The sequence below is a fragment of the Pangasianodon hypophthalmus genome, chromosome 25, assembly GCF_027358585.1.
Source record: "Pangasianodon hypophthalmus isolate fPanHyp1 chromosome 25, fPanHyp1.pri, whole genome shotgun sequence".
NCBI classification, from domain to species: Eukaryota; Metazoa; Chordata; class Actinopteri; order Siluriformes; family Pangasiidae; genus Pangasianodon; species Pangasianodon hypophthalmus.
In genome coordinates this window covers 7,481,019-7,500,749 of record NC_069734.1, presented here as the reverse complement: position 1 = coordinate 7,500,749, position 19,731 = coordinate 7,481,019, and the positions used below count along the sequence as shown (strand labels likewise).

The 19,731-nt window shown below is 40.3% G+C and overlaps 1 protein-coding gene and 1 long non-coding RNA gene across 5 annotated transcripts in view; one reads left to right on the top strand and one right to left on the bottom strand.

The window, feature by feature from the left end:
- The window catches only part of uacab (uveal autoantigen with coiled-coil domains and ankyrin repeats b), a 55,481-nt gene that overhangs the window by 13,495 nt on the left and 22,255 nt on the right, over positions 1–19,731 (top strand). The window contains exons 1-2 of one of the 4 annotated variants that reach the window (XM_053229402.1): positions 18,183–18,605; positions 19,359–19,489. In XM_053229402.1, the coding sequence (XP_053085377.1) occupies positions 19,392–19,489 (98 nt within the window). In that variant the 5' untranslated portion in view covers positions 18,183–18,605; positions 19,359–19,391. Of the gene's footprint in view, positions 1–18,182; positions 18,754–19,358; positions 19,490–19,731 lie in introns of those variants that run through there. The other 3 variants (XM_026937559.3, XM_026937558.3, XM_053229403.1) reach the window with 3 other exon arrangements.
- LOC117596066 (uncharacterized) lies at positions 11,540–17,877 on the bottom strand. The gene is made up of 3 exons (XR_008300972.1): positions 17,756–17,877; positions 14,381–14,453; positions 11,540–13,886 (listed from the first exon to the last, which is right to left on the bottom strand). It is a non-coding gene; the product is annotated as an uncharacterized LOC117596066 (long non-coding RNA).

The window sequence follows — 19,731 nt, the reverse complement described above, 5'->3', positions numbered from 1 at the left end:
AGCACTAATGGAGGAAATAGCAAATAATTGCATTCAAATCTAACTGATTTCCACAAACAGAGATAAAGTGTAAGTGCAGAAAGTCTATGATGTACAGAACCATTTATATTATAAAATGTATTTTAAAGATTAGGAAAGGAAAGAAATGCATGTGCACGAAGGAGACCATGTTTTCCACGCAAAATGGCCTGCCTGGCAGTGGTTATTATTGTCATCCTACTCCACCAGAATCTGTGGTTACGAGCCACTGCTGGCACTTAACACCCAGGAATACCTGCTTGAAGTGAGAAGTGTGTAACGGAAAGGACGGAGCCACCACAGGGTGCTGCAGCTTTGATAAAAGGCTGCTGCAGTAAACGAGAACACCACTACATCATAGCTATATAGTTTGTGTGGAAATACTGCACTAGCTAAGCGCCACCAGGGAAACCATAGCAGCAAGCCATACTTGAGTTAGGAATACCCGCTAACAACCAACACAGAGTGACAGGAAATTGCTGACAATTTCGCTATTGCAGCCCTCATGACAATTGCCAGTAATAGTAACTTGGACGGGACATAAGCCGTCATAGCATGTAGCACATTTGTACATCATGGCTAGATCAACCTGATGACAGGATTCATCCTACCTCTCTTAACCTCTCTTAACCTTATGTACTCTTGCATACTTTTCTTTTTTTCTTTTCTTTTCCTTTCCTTTTTTTAAAAAAAATTGAGTCTGTTTTATTCTCTGAATAGCTTTTTTCAGTTGCGATTAAGAGAGCAGACCGATCTTTGACAGGCTGTGTGCGCTTCATGCGGGTGAAATAGTTTTAATAATAAGAGCATTGCGGTCTGTAATATTGAAGCAGAGCTGTGAAGTGATTTGAATGAAAGCTTTACAAGTGCCTCCAATGCACTACATATTTCAAATCTTTTTGAAGTTTTTTTTCTTTGGTGCACTTAGATTGATATTCAAGTAGTGTGTTAAGGTGTGAAAAATCACTTTTGATGTCTTTAACTGCTACCATTGCCAGGAATGCCTTTAGCTTTAATAGAATTCAATAAAATCTGTGGCAACGTTTTACCAATTGTTATGCTGTAAGTGATGAATGTTGATAGTGTAGATTGTCTTGTAGTTATGCTGGGTAAATAACTAGCAGGTTAATGGGTGTGTGTCCATGTATTGGTCCTGTGGATCTAGGAATGCTCTGATCCAATTTTTTAGTGGAAAACATCTCAGGTATTGCTGGAGGTATTTGTGTCCTATATTTGTGTTTAAGCTCTGTATTATGCTGGTTGAAATGCAGCCTCAGTATTTGATCATGTATACACAAATGTGTGACAAGAGTATGTGAGTAGCACATCTTTTATATGCAATATAATAAATACGTATTTAATTAATAGTTGTTAATATTTATTCATATAATTAATTTGTTGCCAAACACATTTATGATGAAACACAGTCTTTGTCTAACTTTATTTTGTTGAGAGAGTGAGTGCTTTCTTCAGCCTATGGCAGTAAAACAGAATTACAGTTTCGTTTCGGGGCTTTTAGGTTAAACGTGATTCCGTCAGACGCATAGTTGTAATTTCACTCTTTTGATTGTTCAGTTGAAGATCAAACTCCCCTCAAGAGATGAGTTTATAATTCAACTGGATTACATTGCAGAGCATGATTCTGTGAAATGAAAGTTGTGGTGCTATGCAGGAAAATATTTAACTCTTGTAAGATTCTCTTACTTATTTGTAAGAAGAAAAATTGCAATAAATGGTGTCTGTAATATGGAAGTCTAGCTTTTTAATCCACTGGAGCAGGATTCTGGAGCAGCCTGCTCAGCAGTGTTGGTACTGCGTTAGAGTACAGTGCTTATCAGTGAATTAGCTTCTGTTCTGTGCTCTGTGGTGTAAGCACATGTTTTATCATACAAAGAGAAATAAATGATCCACTCAAAGATTTAGTGCATTGGTAGAAACTTAAGGGCATTGGGAGACTACTGGGTATGTGACTATATATTTGTACTGTAATCCTGAAATCTAAAATGTCACTTCTTCACTTATTAAATGGGACTTTTGGACCAGGATTTGGACTGCAACAGTGATTTTTTTTGATTAAATATCAAAATTGAACCTTTTGTTAAATTTTTAGCTTCATGGTGATTTTTGTTATGGAATATACTTCTAGTGCATTTACCCACTTCAAATTTACACACATGATGTCTTTTGACTTTGTGCTTAAAAATATGAACAAAAAAGTATTCATCAGCATAAACAAAGAAATTGATATGGGGAAAAAAAAGTATTCGGACACTGTGTAAAGGTAAAGTGTATATATATATGTGTGTGTATGTATGTATGTATGTATGAATCAAGTTCTACATATAAATGCTGCAGAAAATGTTCTTGGGCATCTCAGGGACAACACTGTTAAACAACTCTGGAATGGAAAATGCTACAGTGCCATAGCAAAACCCTAAACATCCCTGTCAATACAACTGGTTCGAGAATCTACAGATTCTTGGAACTGCAACTAATCATCCCCGGGCAGATGTGCCACGCAAGATTTCACAGCACGCTCTCAGACTAATGATAAAGAAGGTAAGAGAGAAGCCAGCGGTCACTCGGAAATAGATGCAGGATAACCTGAAAGCAGCAGCATAACAGTGAAATAGCGTTTAAACAGAGAGCAATAAGGGAATGAACTGCACCACAGTCATCTCTGTTGCTAAACCCCATGCAAAACTCTGCTAAAGGAAAAAAAAGAAGCACAGAGATGCACATCTAAAATGTGCACACAAGCATTTAGATAAACCAAAACACTTTTGGAACAAAAGGTGAAAAAATAGAACGCTTTGGTAAAAAAAAAAAATTAGCTTGTCATGTTTTGAGAAAGCAGGGTTGTGCGTGTGATCCCAAGAACACAACACCCACAGTGACGTACGGAGGTGCATCATGACATACGACTGCAGACTGTACTGGGGCATTATACATCGTCAAAGGAAACATTGAACAAGACCACAACCCCAAACTACACAAACAGAATAACTCCAGACTGGTTTCTGAAAAAGAAAGTGAAGGTGATGGCGTGGCCTAGCCAATTTCCTGACTTTATTTGTGGAGGCTTTTGAAATTGCTATTCCATCAGAGAGACCCTAGGGATTTGAAGACAATTTGCCAAGAGGAATGGGTCAAAACTGAATCACAGTCTTTGTTTATTTTATGACTACATGCTTTTTTCTTCATGCTTGTGCATGCATGACACACGTGAGACCAAAGACATTATGTGTATAAATTTGAAGTGGATATATGGACTGGAGGTATATTAAATAACAACTCTAGCTCTTTTCAGATGATGTGCAGGTGTGTGTGGGTGTGTGTGTGTGGGTGTGTGTGTGTGGGTGTGTGTGTGTGGGTGTGTGTGTGTGGGTGTGTGTGTGTGGGTGTGTGTGGGTGTGTGTGGGTGTGTGTGTGTGTGTGTGGGTGTGTGTGGGTGGGTGTGTGTGGGTGTGTGTGTGTGGGTGTGTGTGGGTGTGTGTGTGTGGGTGTGTGTGTGTGGGTGTGTGTGGGTGTGTGTGGGTGTGTGTGTGTGGGTGTGTGTGTGTGGGTGTGTGTGGGTGTGTGTGGGTGTGTGTGGGTGTGTGTGGGTGTGTGTGGGTGTGTGTGGGTGTGTGTGTGTGGGTGTGTGTGTGTTCGTGTTCTGCCACATTTCAGCAAGTCTGTCGCCTCCAGCGTGTGTATGAGAGAGAAAATGTTTGTACATGCATGTTCTTTCTTGTGAACATTGTGTATGAACTTATGTGTGTGTATTGCAGTGGAGAAGTTTGTAGTGAGGCTTGTATGTGTGTCTATCCTGTGTGCCTTTTAGTGGACAGGGATTAGTGCCTGTGGGGTGTCCTACAGCAGTGTCTGGGCATCTGGTGGGGCTCCAGCTTATCTGTGTGCTGATGCCACACACACACACACACACAGAGCTTTCCACCACAAAGAGAGAGACAATAACAACATTCTGCTGATCCTGACGATCTTGACAGTGTGTTAACAGCTGACATACTAAATAGTTTTCTCTGCATCATTTGTTCTTTGAATGTCCTTTGCACTATTTGAGGAAGTACAGATTATTTATTATTGAATATGTTGAACAAAAATCTAAAAAAAAGTTGAGAAAAAATGTAAAATTTTTAAATGCTCAGATTTCTATGAATAAAACCTGATGTCATAGGGAGAATTGCACATTAAATTTTCTTTCTTTTTCTTATTTTACATTCTAATTTTATAGTCCTTTACAGTCCCAAGGGCTCAATGTGAGATAAGTAAAATTACTTATTAGTAAATACTAATAAATACTCAAATAAAACTAATTCTGATGGTGATGTTGATGCAGGGTTGGCGTTAATGCTGCCCTCTAGAGGAGATTTGAGGTACAACATTAGTTCTAAAAGCAAGATTTAGATTTTAATCCCAGAAGAGATTTTTAACATGAGACAGACTGGATGTGTAAAGAGGAGTAAATAACACCAGAAGAAATAAACAGGGAATGGTGGGCAGATGCAGTATCGTCTGACAAGTCTGAACAAGTCCTTATGATCATGACTAACCGTAGAAGAATCACATCATCATAGTCTGACCAGGGCTTGTTTGTTTTATCGTGTCTGACTTTGTCTGATTCTGTCATTGTTACTAGCACCATATCGTACACCTGGTGTTATGCCTGGTGTATTTTAACATGCACTGTCTCAATCCTACATCATACACTAGCTTCAAAAGCAATACTGATTTTACATGAATTGTGTGGTAAAATATCAGAATAATTCTGTATGGAAATGTATATAAATGTACATGCCACAAACTACATTATCACTTCCATGTAATTCCACAAATTGGGTGCCATTTTAGCCATTGGAACTAAACTAAACTGTTTATAATCAGTTTCAGATTTCAGCCCTTCAGAATGTGCTAACTTTTCTTTTTAACAGTATTTTTTTCCTGCCATTGCTACATTCTGCTGAGAGTAACAAATACGAGTTATTATTTTAAGCACAGGATTAGCAAATACACAAAACATTGTTAACTGAAGGACATTAAAGACATTCCAGTGATTTACATAAACTTCATTTTCTAATTAATAATTTACTTTCAACATATAATTTATGAAACAGAGCTGTACTTTCAAAGTCATCTCGTCAGTCAATATCACACTGTTACTGACAATAAAGAAAAAGGAACGAGAACTTCAGATGATCCAGCTTTCTGTTGAATTTATGATTGACGTGGAATATTACAATATTTCATGGGGTGAATATGTGTTCAGGTAACAGTGTTGATTTGATGTGGGAGATTAACATGTAATTTTTCATAAGTAGAAGATGATTCATGGCAAAGAACACTTCAAGCATGAGTTGTTATATTGATTCACCCATTAATGCAAAAAAATAAGATTTATTTTAATGATTATTAAAATAAAGTATATATTAAAATATTAAATGTTTTTAGTTATTTATCTGAGATATACTCGTAGGCTGTTGTGATGAACACATTATGTATGTTTAAAATATCTTTTACTTTATGTAAATATTTATAAATTTAATAGCAGTGGGGCAGAGTGAAATCCCCCATTATGTGCTAAGGGAGAACGTGATTCCAGCGTGTGTGTGTGTGTGTGTGTGTGTGTGTGTGTGCGCGCGCGCGCACCTGGATATTGTGTCTGTGTGTGCGCGTCTGTGTGTATGTACACCAATCAGCCATAACATTACAACCGCTGACAGGTCAAGTGAATAACATTGATTATCTCGTTACGATGGCATCTGTCAAGGGGGTGGGATATATTAGCATATTAGGCAGCAAGTGAACAGTGAGTTCTCGAAGTTGATGTGTTGGAAGCAGGAAAAATGGGCAAGTGTAAAAATCTGAGCGACTTTGTGAAGGGCCAAATTGTGGTGGCTAGATGACTGGGTCAGAGCATCTACAAAACAGCAGGTCTTGTGGGGTGTTCCCGGTATGCAGTGGTTAGTACCTACCAAAAGTGCTCCTGGCCTTCATGTGGATGCTACTCTGACATGTACCACCTACTTAAACATTGTTGCAGACCAAGTACACCCCTTCATGGCAACAGTATTCCCTAATGGACGTGACCTCTTTCAGCAGGATAATGCGCCCTCCCACACTGCAAAAATTGTTCAGGAATGGTCTGAGGAGTACGACAAAGAGTTCAAGATGTCGACTTGGTGTCCAAATTCCCCAGATCTCACTCTGATTGAGTTTCTGTGGGACGCACTGGACCAACAAGTCTGCTCCATGGAGACCCCATTTCACTACTTACAGGACTTAAAGGATCTGCTGCTAAGGTCTTGGTGCCAAATACCACAGCACACCTTCAGAGGTCATGTGGAGTCCATGTGTCGACGGGTCACAGCTGTTTCGGCAGCACAAGGGGGACCTACGTGATATTTTTTTAATGTTATGGCTGAATGTATGGCTCAGTGAGTCGTGTTATACAGTGTCAGAATTCACATGTCTGTTTAAAATACTGAATAATTTAACCCAGGTTAAGGAGAGTGTGATGATTTAGTCTTGAGTTTAGCCCAGTGCTAAACTGGTACCTGTTAGCTTCCCTTAGCTGTTAGCAGTGTTAGCCTTGGAGCACCAGTGAAAAGCTAATAAAATAAACCTCTGACCCCAAATATGTCACTGCTCATTATTTACATTTAGAGTACAGGAAAATGATTGCATTTAATTTTGGCCTGAATTGCTTTTAAATGTCTGTTTTAGTCGAACATTTCCAGCACTTTGCCTCTTCTATAGCATCATTATTAAGAATAAAGTCTACCTCTCGGTTTGTTTGTTTTAATGTGTTTGTTTCTTTAGCACTTCACTCTAGTGTTAAATGTCCATTCGAGCATGTCATTAATAAGATTCCGCCTCTGTGGTGAATTTACCGACTCGTGGGAAGCAGTGACCTTGGTCATGTAAATATTGTTTTATCATCAGCACATTCCTGCATTTCTGTGGGCGGTTTGACAATCGAATGTTTTAAATTGCTTTACTTATTACATACATTTATCATTTTCAGTTTGATTTTAAAATCCAGTTTACTCATTTATAATGAAATTCACTGATAGTTATGCTTATTATTGCCCAAACAATAATCCATTTCTTTGCCCAGTGCTCTTTGAAAAGGTTAATGTGCTTATGGTCTTTTGTTTATTGCAGTAATGTAGAATAAAGATGGTTTATAACTCAGTCATCTTGTAGCTCTATCATTATCCTTCACTCTACTTTTTCATATTTATTGTCTTATGTCTTTCTTTCTCTACATTTGTCCTGTCTCTGGCTCTCTCTTTTAATTTTCTCTTATTCCGTCATTCACTTTTACTCTTTACCACCTCTTTTTGGCAGTTTATATCTGTCTGTCTCTTGCTGGCTATCCTTTTTTCTTTGTCTTTGTCATTTTCCTTTTTGTTTTTTTTTTTCCTTGACTTTTTTTTCTTTTAGTTTCTTTTTTCCCCTCACTTTTTTCTTTTCATTTTCTTTTTTTGTCTTTCTTCTTATAGTTTTTTTGTTGTCATTTTTGGTCTTTCTTCTTATTTTTGTTGCTGTCTTGTTTTTCTTTCCATTTTTATTTTTTTTCTGTTTGAATTTTCTTTTGTACACTCTTGGGTCTCTGCCTCTCTGTCTCTCTGTGTCTGTGTCTCTCTCTCTCTCTCTCCCTCTCCCTCCCTCCCTCAGTATTTTTCTTTTTCATTTTCATGCTTGCCCATTCAGTCACTATCATCTTGTCATCTTCCTCTCTTTCACTTGGTATATTCCTAACTCTTAACTGTCATTCCCTGTAATTCTCTCCCAATCTGTCTGTACTAATGTTACTAAGTAATCACTCCTTTGTCTGTGTCCTGCGACACACTTCTCACTCTTACTGTAGAGTGGAGACAGTAAATGTGTGTAAGCGAGTTCTCTTGTTCTCTAGCTTTTCAGCTTCATGCCAGGATAAGCAGGCTCGGGAGCATGTGAGGTCGCCCAGCGTCATCCCCGGCATCCAAAAAATTCTCTGTCACGGCCAGTTTGAAAACCAATTTCTCGTTTCTTTCACTAATCTTACTGCCGGTTTTTGATCGCACACATGACAGAGTACCTTTGTGATAAGTCACAGGGTGGATTATTCTTTGTAGCATCTTTCATCTGGAGAGGTTTAGAATTTAAAGAACAAAGCCAGAGTCTCATTACATTATAGCTCTCAGTAGTGGAATGTGCTCAGTCCTGTCCGCACTCACTGGTGGACTTCATCAGTACAGAGTGTACTGATTATTGTCCTTTCCCACTGCTTTCAGTCGTCTATCCCCTGATGATTAAAGTAAGATATAAGGCCGGGCTTTCACAAAAAAAAAAAATGCATCTCAGTCTCTGAAAAAGTTGGTGGGAGAATGAGTGTGTTTAGAGTTTCGTGCTCTGCACGGCACTTACGATGTCCTCAGTATTAATGATGTTGGCCCAGCTGGCACTGATAGCCAGTGGATGACGAAGTGTACTGATAAGCCACCACCCACAATGGACTCCCTTTGTTCTCCAGTGTGTGTATAGATGCTTAATATGACAAAATGCAAAGCTCTTTATGGTTTGTCTTTATGGTTTGTTTTTTTTGATCAGGCAGTTTATGGACTGGGAGAGAATGAGAATCTCAGAATTGCTTATTCATGACTTATGCTGCATTTAACTTACCTTAGAAGTGACAAGTCAGCTGTCAGAATTGACATTTTCAGCATTCATGCACTTGAGCTGCAAAGTGGGGAAAAAAATCATGGATGTGTCCATTTACGTCTTTTATCCAAAGAACCATTGAGGAGGTCTTGAGTGTAGTTTTGTATTTAGATTTACTAAATATACTGTGAAAGTGCTACTAGAATTCAGGTGCTGTTTCACTGGAGCTTAGATTTATAATGTAAAAAATAGTAGGTCTGGTGACACATTGTTACAGCAGGTAGCATTGCTGTTTCACAGCTCCAGGGTCCCTGGTCCAGGGTTTCCTCTGGGTTCTCTGGTTTCCTTCCACCTCCTAAAAATGTCAGCAGATGGATTGGTGATGCTAAATTGCGCCTAGGTGTGAATGAGTGTATGAATGTGTGTGCACATGTTGCCCTAAGAGGAACTGGCATCCCATCAAGGATGTTTTCTCGCTTCACGCCTGGTGTTCCTAGAATAGGATCTGGATCCCCTACGGATCTCCCTGGAACCCCTGGTCTGGTTGTGGTCAGTGAAAAATCCAGGATCTGGGACTGTAGTGGCGACTGGGAAAGCTGATCCTTCTTATTATAACTCGACTGCCGGAAATGAGGGAAAATAGCAGGGGAACACTCTGGTCCCTGGGTCAAAGGTCAGACCATTTTGATGCTGTAGAACAGCTGTCTAGACTTTGGAAAGCTCTGTGAGTGTACATACTTTCCAGAAAGCAGGAGGTGATAGGTCAGCTTGGTTTCTCCCCAAGGAGGCTGGGTAAAAGCGACGTTAATGGGCACTTCTTCACTAATGGATATTTGAGTCTCTTTTGGGGAGGCAGAGTTTTAGTGAACAAGACAGGAACTATCCAGGGAGTCTGTAACTGGAGACTTGTTGCCCTAGTTTTCTTTAGGTTTGGATGAGGCAACAGCTAACAAAGCTCAAATCGTTATTTAATCATTCTTGATTGTTCTTGACACTTGGGGCTTAATAATAGGTGATGGCAATTCTTCAGTACCGGACGTCATTCTTCACTTTAGTTAATTAGTTAATTATCAAGTTTAGGAGGGGTGTCTGTGTGTGTGTGTGTGTGTGTGTGTGTGTGTGTGTGTGTGTGTGTGTGTGTGTGAGAGAGAGAGACAGAGAGAGCAGCAAATGATCACTAGTGTGCTGAACTTGGACCGGCACTGAGCTCTCATGATTACATAATGGAAGCAACTTGGAGGCCTCTTATGCATGGTAAGTGTATTCATGTTGCCACGGCAGCAGTGTGCCTTGTTTTGTTGCGCCGATCATTGAGGTCAGTCACTGGAGAGGGCATATAGCCTGTAGCTGTCTCTTTACAGCTAGTTTACATACTGACACGGGCCTCCTGCGGCTGCTCTCGGCCTTTCTTTAGCATACCAACAAGCAGGCGTCTGGGTGCACACTTGCCTAAGATCATCAGCAGGCATAACCTAAGAGTGGGGGAGAGACTGTTGGACAGGGGGTCTAATTAAAGCACCCATTTAGCCAGCAGCATAACGACAGGCTGTATAGCTATCTGCCTGCCTGGAATTAGTTCTCAATTACTGTGGTAGAGTCACTAATCAGAGGTTAGGCCTCGGTCATTGCTGTGTAATCAAGAGCTGTGTATTAATGAATAACCCACAATTGTTATGCTGCAACTGTTGACACTACAGAGGGATTAGTAGCAATCGGCTAGAGCGGGTTAGAACTTGTAAGTTTGTTTTCTGTGGTATACAAAGGGGTTCACTGGCATGTTAATCGAATAAAGTACTTGACAACATTGGTTTCTGAATGTCAATGATATGTTTAAATAAATTGCTAGAATGACATGATTGGGCCTCATTCAGCAAGCTGGATACGAACAGATTTATTTGTATATCATTTGTGGGAGCATTTGCACGTGACATTTAGTATTCATGAAAATATCGTAATTTTAGAAGAACAGTCATATCCTACTTGAGCGATTAAGAATGTGCAGGAAGACTACCTAATGTAAACCTTGACTGATGGGCTTCAGATGGCACCATATAAAAGCAGAGCGGGCTGCGATGTCTGTGTATAAGTTGGTTCCGTTTTCCACGGCATTTTATTAGAAGCAGCACTAAGTTACCGATAAGTGACCGATCTGGTATGTCTCAAGGTGCAGTGTGTATACTCATATGAGGTGATGTATAATGAGGCGATGTATATTGACCATGACCTGCATTTCATGTTGTTTTATTCAATTGGAAAGCAGTGAATCAAAACCATGTGCTGTTTATTTTTAGCCCCTCTCAGCCTGGAGTAGTGACCTGGATATTTCATTCTCTTTTAGCTCTTATTGCGTACCTCTTTTGTTCCCTTGCTTGAATGACTAAGTTAAGTTGAGTTGCATTGAGTTTAGTTCTAATGCAAATGGACAGAGAACAGTGATGTTTTCCCCCCTCTGGGATGTTTTTTTTTCTTCATAAGCAGAGAAAATTAAGGATACAAGTTTATGTAATGAAGTGAAGGCCACATTGATGTTGTTTTCATTTTTTTTAAAAGCAGCTATATGTAATTTACAATGAGGAGAATATCTTCCGCCTTCCCCTCTGTGTGTATACACAGTTTCCAGGACACACATTAAAACTAGTCATATTCTAAATGGTCTGATATAATATACAATATTATATAATATATGTTATGTTCTGATATAATATATAATAATATATATTATATATTATATAATATGTATAAAAATGTTCTGATATAATATATAATATAATATATGATATAACTAAATTCTGAAGATGTAAAAGAATACAATACCCAAAGTGCTCAGCTGTGTTTTTTTTTTTTTGGGGGGGGGTTAATTTAAGGAAGAGTGTCAAAACAGCAGCGTGGTGGAGATTTTTGATGTTTGTTCATTCATTCCTCTTAAGTGTCATTCCTCTTTAAGGTCGGCATCATGGTGCCTGTTTATGTTGCTTTTGTTAATTTCAAATTAGTTTTTCCTTAATTTCATCATCTGTCCAGACAGTGCAAGAGTTTCCTCCGTGGCCATATTTTTGTTTAGATTTATGCGCTTATAATGCTGAAACCATTTGCATTTTGTTTTTATATATAGACCAACATTTCCTCCTGTACCTTTCAGTGAAATTTAGTCGTCCCCCCCAGGCTTTTCTATTCAGTTTTTTATTTGCATTTTAAAAGCATAAAAGAGCTAGATGGGGAAAACCTTCTAATAGATTTCTTTAGACAGGATGAGATGGACATGAGCGATAATCTTATCAAAGCTGTTCTTATGTAGCTACTTTGCAACATTTGAGCAAAAAGTAGTCATTTTATTGGGTTAAATTATGAATTTGTTTTTGGGAATTGGGTAATATGATGGCCATCCTCATTATAGTGATACCTCAGTGACAATTCATGATGGATGTCGAATCAGTGGTAGGGTATATCCTTATTGATCTAAGAGTCACATTCAAGGCCTCTCAAGTCTATTAGCTTATAAATAGTGCAAAAACAACCACCACACACAGTTGCTCTTGACATAGTCACATGATTGACGGCTCATTTAGGTGTTAAGTTTGTGTGTGAAGTTTATTTAGGTGAGAAAGCAGGTTTTTTGGGCTCAGGTGCACTTTGGTGGGGATCTCCCCAGGTGACATTGTGTAGTGTGTGAGCCTTGTCCATGATTGCTCGTGTAGCGTGAACACTACCATGTCTGCAAAATAAGTTTGCAAGTGACAACAGCAGGACAGCAATTCTGAGATTTTAAAGGTTGTGTAGTGTTCACTTGGCTTTAGTTTATTATTTCTCAGCAGCTCCTTTTTGTCACTGCGAAACTGAATGTGTTTTTCCAGTTTTTGTTTCTGTTTGTTGTCAAACTCTTGGCTTGTGAGTAGTGGTGGGGTTTTTTGGATTCTCCCCCCTCCACTTGTGCATTTGTGGGCTTCCATCTTTGGCTGTTCCTGCGCTAGACTGACTCCCTGCTGTTTTTTTGTGAGCTGTGAACCATCTCCTATTGGAAGGGAAAGCATGAGATGAGTAATCTGGAGAAACAAACACCATGGTGTATAAACACAAGCTAATGAGCTCCTGTTTGAACCTGTTTTATAACCGCTGGTGATGTTTGTGTGCGTCAGTGTGGCACAGAGAGCTGTGATCTCTTGCAGAGAGATGATCTCAGGCCATATCTCATAATCATGATGTGTAATTCATGGCTGTCACCTTATACCCTCAAGGCAAGTGATGGGTCTCGGCCTTTGTGCCAGTAGAAACAATTGATCATTGACCCTTCCTCTGATGGTTTTGTTTTTCTGCACTTGTCTTAAATGTTCTCAGGTACACAGTATAGGCTCTTAAAATGCTGTTCACTTGACATTGATATGTGGAGAGTAGTTAAGGGGAGGGGATGTAGTTCTGGTTTGGAAGGTGTTGAAATCAAGTATAGCATGTAGAAGGACCCAGACTGCCTAGCAGCCAAGGACTGACATGGACACATTTAGAAACTGGATATGATTAGCTCAATATCTGTCACTAGTGAGCAAACCTGCTTCTGCTGATTGCCAGGGATGTTATGGCTTGAACTTTTCACTGTATGATCACTTAGTCTGGAAAATATGACAGAATTAATCATCCATTTAAAAAAAAAAACACAAGCCAGTTTTGACAGCTAAGGGAAAAAAATGATTTCAAAATCATTATGAACATGCTAGGAGTGACAGCAGAGGTAGCAATGTGTTTAAAACAGTAGAGGATTACACAGCAAAAGGGTTTTCTGTGCAGTGCGTGTCGCCTGCACGGAGACTGCTGTAGTATGATTTCAGTCCGGAGGGAGTAGAGATGGATGGGGTTGCAAAAACTTTAGGGGAGTTGCAGCCAGACACAAAAGGGATGAGAAACTCTGCAATAAAGACCTCAATCAGTTTAAAAAAAAAAAAGCAGGTAAATTGTAATTAATGGAAATGCATTTTGAAGAAAGTCAGCGTTGAGGTAAACGTTCAGTCATACACCATGACTAACCGTGACACTGCAACTACTTTACTGACCTCACAAACATTTCAGTTTAAACCATTCACACAGGAAGCAGCAAATCTCTCTCTGCTCCTCCTGTTTCGTTCTGCTTCCGGTACGAAAGGTCAGAATTCCCACTCCACAAAACATGTTTGTACAGCAAGTGGAAATTGTTCATGTCGCTCACAGGGTAACCTCTACTGCTTGTTCATAGACTGCAGAAAAATAGTAACTCATATTTATAATTCAGTCAGTCAGAGCTGCATCTGAGGTAACCTAGCTAGTTACTACTCTCATCATTTATAGCTTTGCGAATGGATCTGTATATAAACAGAAATATAAGCGCTTTTACATGCTAGCTATGTAACATGTTGTTGCATGCTTGACGGTGATGTAAATGCTTTCTGATGCACATCATGTTCTTATTTCCTGCTTCTTTCTCAACCATGTTTGCTGGCTATAGGAGTTTTTGTGTCAGGCCCACGTGTGATGCTTTCTCGTGGTCAAGCTGCGCTGGCTATCACTCTAACTGCATGACTTTGCTCCCCTGCCGGTGTTGCATTGAAAAAGGTGCTACAAAATGCACTAAAAGGTTGTTAAAGGTACTACAATTATTGCTTTTATCACTGCATGCATTAACATTTGTACATTTATATATAGACATCTGTGCATGTTCACTAAAACTCTCTTACACTCAGCTGGTCCTTACCTGTTATCCATGTTGTCGAAAAGTACACAATAATCGTCTTCTCTAAGAGCTCTTCTGTGAAGAGCTGAGTCATCTGTGAAATGGACAAAGATGAGGAAGAAAGGGAACTGCATTACCCAAGGACACTTGTGCGTAGCATTTGCTTCAGTATTTATTGTATGGTTGGAGGTTTTATAACGAAACATCTCTGCTGTAGGCCTATTTTTTACTCTATTGTTCATACACCTGAAGTGCTACATGTGTCCAAAGCTCACGTTTTTGGTTAGTTTTCAGAATCCCATGCCCTGTGCTGCTGGATCCCCAGTATACTGACACACCTGTTAATCCTTGTTCTATACTCTAAGAATATAATCATTACACCAAATAAAATTATATCCATATTATGTTTACTGTGTATAATTGTCATAGGTATATTTGCCGTTATGGGCGTAGTAACGAATTAAGCACAACGAGGTGCTTAATAATAATCAGCAACATGGTGGTTTGATCATCTCGAAGTTGATTTTTTTCCAATAACAGCATGTCCTGAAGTGTTTTATTCCTCTTATACTACAGCAATTCCCAAACGGTAACAATTTTTTTATTTACTAAAGAAATACCATGTCCCATAACAGATATAAGCAGTGGATCCCTCATCAGCCTCTCTTTTCCTCTCTCTCTTGGAATGTGCAAAGCCCCGTGTCTTGAAGACTCTTATTTCAGAAACCTTACAAAGCTCTGACACTGGTGACTCCTTCCATAAATGTTAAATACATTTACAGAAAGCTACACTGTTGTTTTTGTTGTTCTTCTTTCGGCTGCTCCCGTTAGGGGTCGCCGCAGCGGATCATTGGTCCGCATATTTGGTTTGGCACAGTTTTTACACCGGATGCCCTTCCTGACGCAGCCCTCCCCAGTTTTATCCGGGCTTGGGACCGGCACTGAGAGCGCACTGTCCTGTGCAATCCCCGTGGCTGGGGTCCAGAAAGCTACACTAATCAACAATTATACATTTTCTTTAAAAGTAACATTTTAAGATTTGTTTCCTATTAGTGTTGTGGTATGTCTGCAATACAGATTCTGTGAATGAGTTGTTACTATAGAAAAAACATTAGAACGACCACGTTTAATATAAGCATGTGCTTTGAAAACAGCTGGCAGTATTGTCAGTTTCTGTTACAGAAAATTAATCAATACCCTCTGACCAGAATTTCACACTGTGCTACAGTGGCGGTGCTTTACATTTGCACATAGTGATCTACGGCTTGTGTGCGGCTGCTTGGGCATGGAAACCCAGCTCCCGAACAACAGTTCTTGTGCTGATGTTGCTTTCAGAGGCAGATTGGAACTCTAGTGAGTGATGCAACAGAGGATAGGTGATTTTTATATGCTAAATGCTTCAGTATTCAGCTGCCCCGTTGCGAGTTTTCATTGTCTACCGCTTCAAGGCTGAACTGTTGCTGTTCCTAGACTTTTCCATTTCTCAATAATAGCAATTACAGTTGACCAGGGCAGATTGACCAGGGCAAAATTTCGTGAACTGACTTGTGGCAAAGATGACATCCTATGACAACGTCACTTTAAAACTGACTGAGCTCTAAGATGGCATCCTATGACAACATCACTTTAAAACTTACTGAGCTCTTCAGTACGACCCATTCTACCGCTGCTGTCTGTCTATAGAGTTTGCATGGCTATGTGCTTGATTTTATGCACCTGTTAGCAATGGGTGTGGCTGAAACACTTCAACCCAATCATTAGGATGGGTGTCCACATACTTTTGGCCATATAGTGTAGCTAGTTTTACTAACATTCTCCAGTAGCAACAATCAAGCAGCATGAGAATGTGTGATTATATGAGAATTGAGAATGAGAATTCTCATGAGAACTCATGAGAATGAGAATTTAATTAAATTATTGACCAGGTAGCAAAATAGCACTGATGAACACTGTATTTAATTTCCGTAACATGCAAATTTGATTTTTTGATTAGTCAAATTAAATCTAAGTATGTGTCCGCTTCTGTTCTCTGCTTGGAAACGAGACAAATGAATCCAAGAGGCTACTGGCTACTAATGAAACAAAATTGTTTACAAGAGCAAATCTTTTCCTGGGCAGCTCTTTATTAGCTCTTGTTGTTAGAACGTACACGCTCAGCAAAAGTACAGGGTTCTTCATATGTGAGTTTAAGCTTTTTAACAGGTGTCAGCTGTTTTTATTAGACTCAATAAGATCTTGTGTTGCTGTGTCTTCTCAGTGTGGGCTTTTTGTGATGTTGAACATTGCTAAGAATAGGAGCGCAGTCAATACTGAAAGAACTTTTTTTAAAACTCTCTGTCTATGGATAACAATAGCAGGTAAATTATGGCATCTTTGTGAGACAACTGGTACTAAATAAATGGCTATGAAATGCCTGTTTAGTGCTCCTTGTATCATTAATGCTTTGAAACTACAGTATATGGGTCAAGTCAAATGCAGCAAAGGCATGACAGTGGAATAATGATGATTTTAAGGTCGACTGGTTCTATTAATGAGTTTCAGACTGCACACTGAGAATGAATAGCTGATGTGTGTGTGTGTGTGTGTGTGTGTGTGTGTGTGTGTGGCATTTGGGGGGATGCCTTCCCCATTTTAAATCTTTCTATGGCTGAATGTCTGTTGTCTGAGGTAATATCCTTTTAAGCTTACATTCTTCCTTTTTTTAAATGTTCTTGTAACCTCGGATGGAGTTCTTATGCTTTAGTGCACTTTGTTTTTATGTGTTAATGAAAGAGCAGGTTTAGCAGTTATTGATCACGCAAGGTGCACTATGCATATTCTTACATAAATGAAAATGTTTACTGCAGTGGTTGTTCCCAAACGACTGGGATATCAGTCATCATGTCTGTGGTTTAATATGGTTGTCTGTCACACATTTAAAGTGACATTGAGTGAATAGGCTGTAAACACCTCTAAGCCATCATTCATTGCCCTTTCAGCAAGACAAAACAAAAATACATACTCCGACACACGCACATACATGCATGTGTGTATTTATGTGAGCAAATATATGCATGTGTCCATTTCTGTTCCTTTGTCTCCATGTTGCAGAGCAGGTTAGAAAGTAACCCTCTCCCCTCCCTCCCCTTTCCACTGACCCCCTCATATGGCTCGTTCAGTGTGTGAAGAGATTCTCACATGTTTTCTGAAGATTACTGCCACTCAGTCGGCTCCACTCCGACTCGGAAGGGGGTGTGTGTAACACGACCCCCCCCCCCCCCCCCCTCCACTGATGCAGCGTGTAAATTAAATGCGCCCCCCTCCCCTTCTCACGGCCTCCCCCGTATGTTTTTCACAGCCTCCTAATTTGAAAGATGACGTCTTCTGTTTGAAATAGATTTTATATGCCGTGTTTACCATGAAGGTGCAGAGAGAGATGGAGATGAGAGGGCTTTGCAGATTCCCAGACAGCCGATTGTAAAAAGGCCGACACCTAATCCTGCTACTGTGCGTCTGGATCAGCAGCTCTGCCATCACTCGGAGCAAGTTCGCGAGAGGTGTAGACCACTCGCTTCAGGGTGCCATCCAATAGAGTGGTTTAGATCCAAACTTGTAATCTGTCATAGGTTAATATTTCTAGCACTGTGCGCGTGTGTGTATGTGTGTGTGGGCTTCCTCCTGCTTGGCTGGCCTCCGTCTTGACTCTCCGCCACCGTTGCGGTTACTCATGGGCCGAGCATGTCAGGATAGGTTATTCTTAGCACATGTTCCCCAATCAGTCATTGGAGGAAGGTTTGGGGGGGCAAAAAAAAGGTAACCAGTCAGAAAGCCCATCTGCACAATGTTTACCAGGATATTTTCGACCCTGAAGAGATCACATATTTACCGCCAAGAGCTGCACGACCTTGTCATTTAGCGCAGAGAGAAAGACCGAGCACTCAGGAAGAAGAGTCACTGTCTACAGGGAAAAGAGGGACGACCTGAATTTAGCCTGAAAAAGCAACAGATCCGGACAGAAGGAGTGAGACTTGTGCTCAGAGGAGGAGCTGCTGTCCCAGGGCTGGCCCCTGCTCTGCAGCAGCTCCGTGCACAGGCGTGTGCGAGTGTGTTTGTGTGTATGTGAGGACGTGATGAGAGCACGGGGAGAGGCTGAGGCTCGGGGAGGAGCGAGCAGAATCGGCCGAAGACTCTTAGGTCTCGGTGAGGCGCAGGCAGCCTGCTGGAGCACAGGACTCGATTAAACGGGACAAAACCCACACACTCGCTGGTAGAGTGTATTTTCCCTCCGACAGGGCAAAGTAGGGGGGGCAACTTTGGTCATTTGTTTTTATATCTCTATCTCCTGAGCAGCTGCGTAAAGGACCAGCATCACTGGCACCATGAGTCGATGGCTTAAGTGCACCTCCATGTACTTCGTAGGTATCAAATGGACACAAGGAAGGTTGTACTTCTGGAACAAAATGTGTTTAAGATATAGACCAGTTATTTAAATCTTGCTTCTAATAGTTTGAAACTTTACTGGGAAATGTGTGTGTGTGTGTGTGTGTTTGCACACATGCTTGCGTGTATGTATGTGGTTTTTGGACTGACCTACTAAGAGAGAGTGACTTATGACTTTCTCCACAGCAGCTAGGAATCCTGGAATGTTCCTGGAGAATGCAGTGTTGATTCGAAGTGATATTTTGAGCCTCGGGATTTCATGTTTTAACTTGTTGTCCAGTCGCATTCTTGCGCTCAATTTAATTTTGCAATTGTTTTTTTTCGTCTCATAACGCTTTTGAAATGAGAATATTTTCCATGGAGAAAAGTGCTATTAAAGAACTGGTATAGCTCCATTCCTCAGAGCGCAAATTTACTTTTCATTCATGACAGCTATTCACAAAGAGAACCAGTCGCTTTCACTCATCTAACAATTCGAGCCATGCTGACAGTCTCTAATGCACTGCAGACTTCTTTAGGTGTTTTATTTAAAAGTATTAAGCTGAGATAATAGTGCTGACCTCTTTTTCCTGTTTTGCAGAACACCGACTGGAATAAGTATGATGACAGGCTGATGAAGGCGGTTGAAAGAGGAGAGGTGGACAAGGTGTCAGCTGTCCTCAGTAAGAAAGGCATCATCCCCACCAAACTAGACGTAGAGGGCCGCTCTGCGTAAGTGCACACGCACACACACACACACACACACACACACACACACACACACACACACACACACACACATGATAAGCCATTTCGACAAAGTCAACAAAGAGTTTTAATTAGTTCCGTTTAAGTGTCAGAGGTTAATAATGGCTTCATGGAGGATTTGAATCTCCGGCCCTGTGTCTGTCTTATTGCATTATCCTGATATCCTGTTAATCATAAATGCAAAGCCTTAGATTGCTCTTTCACTT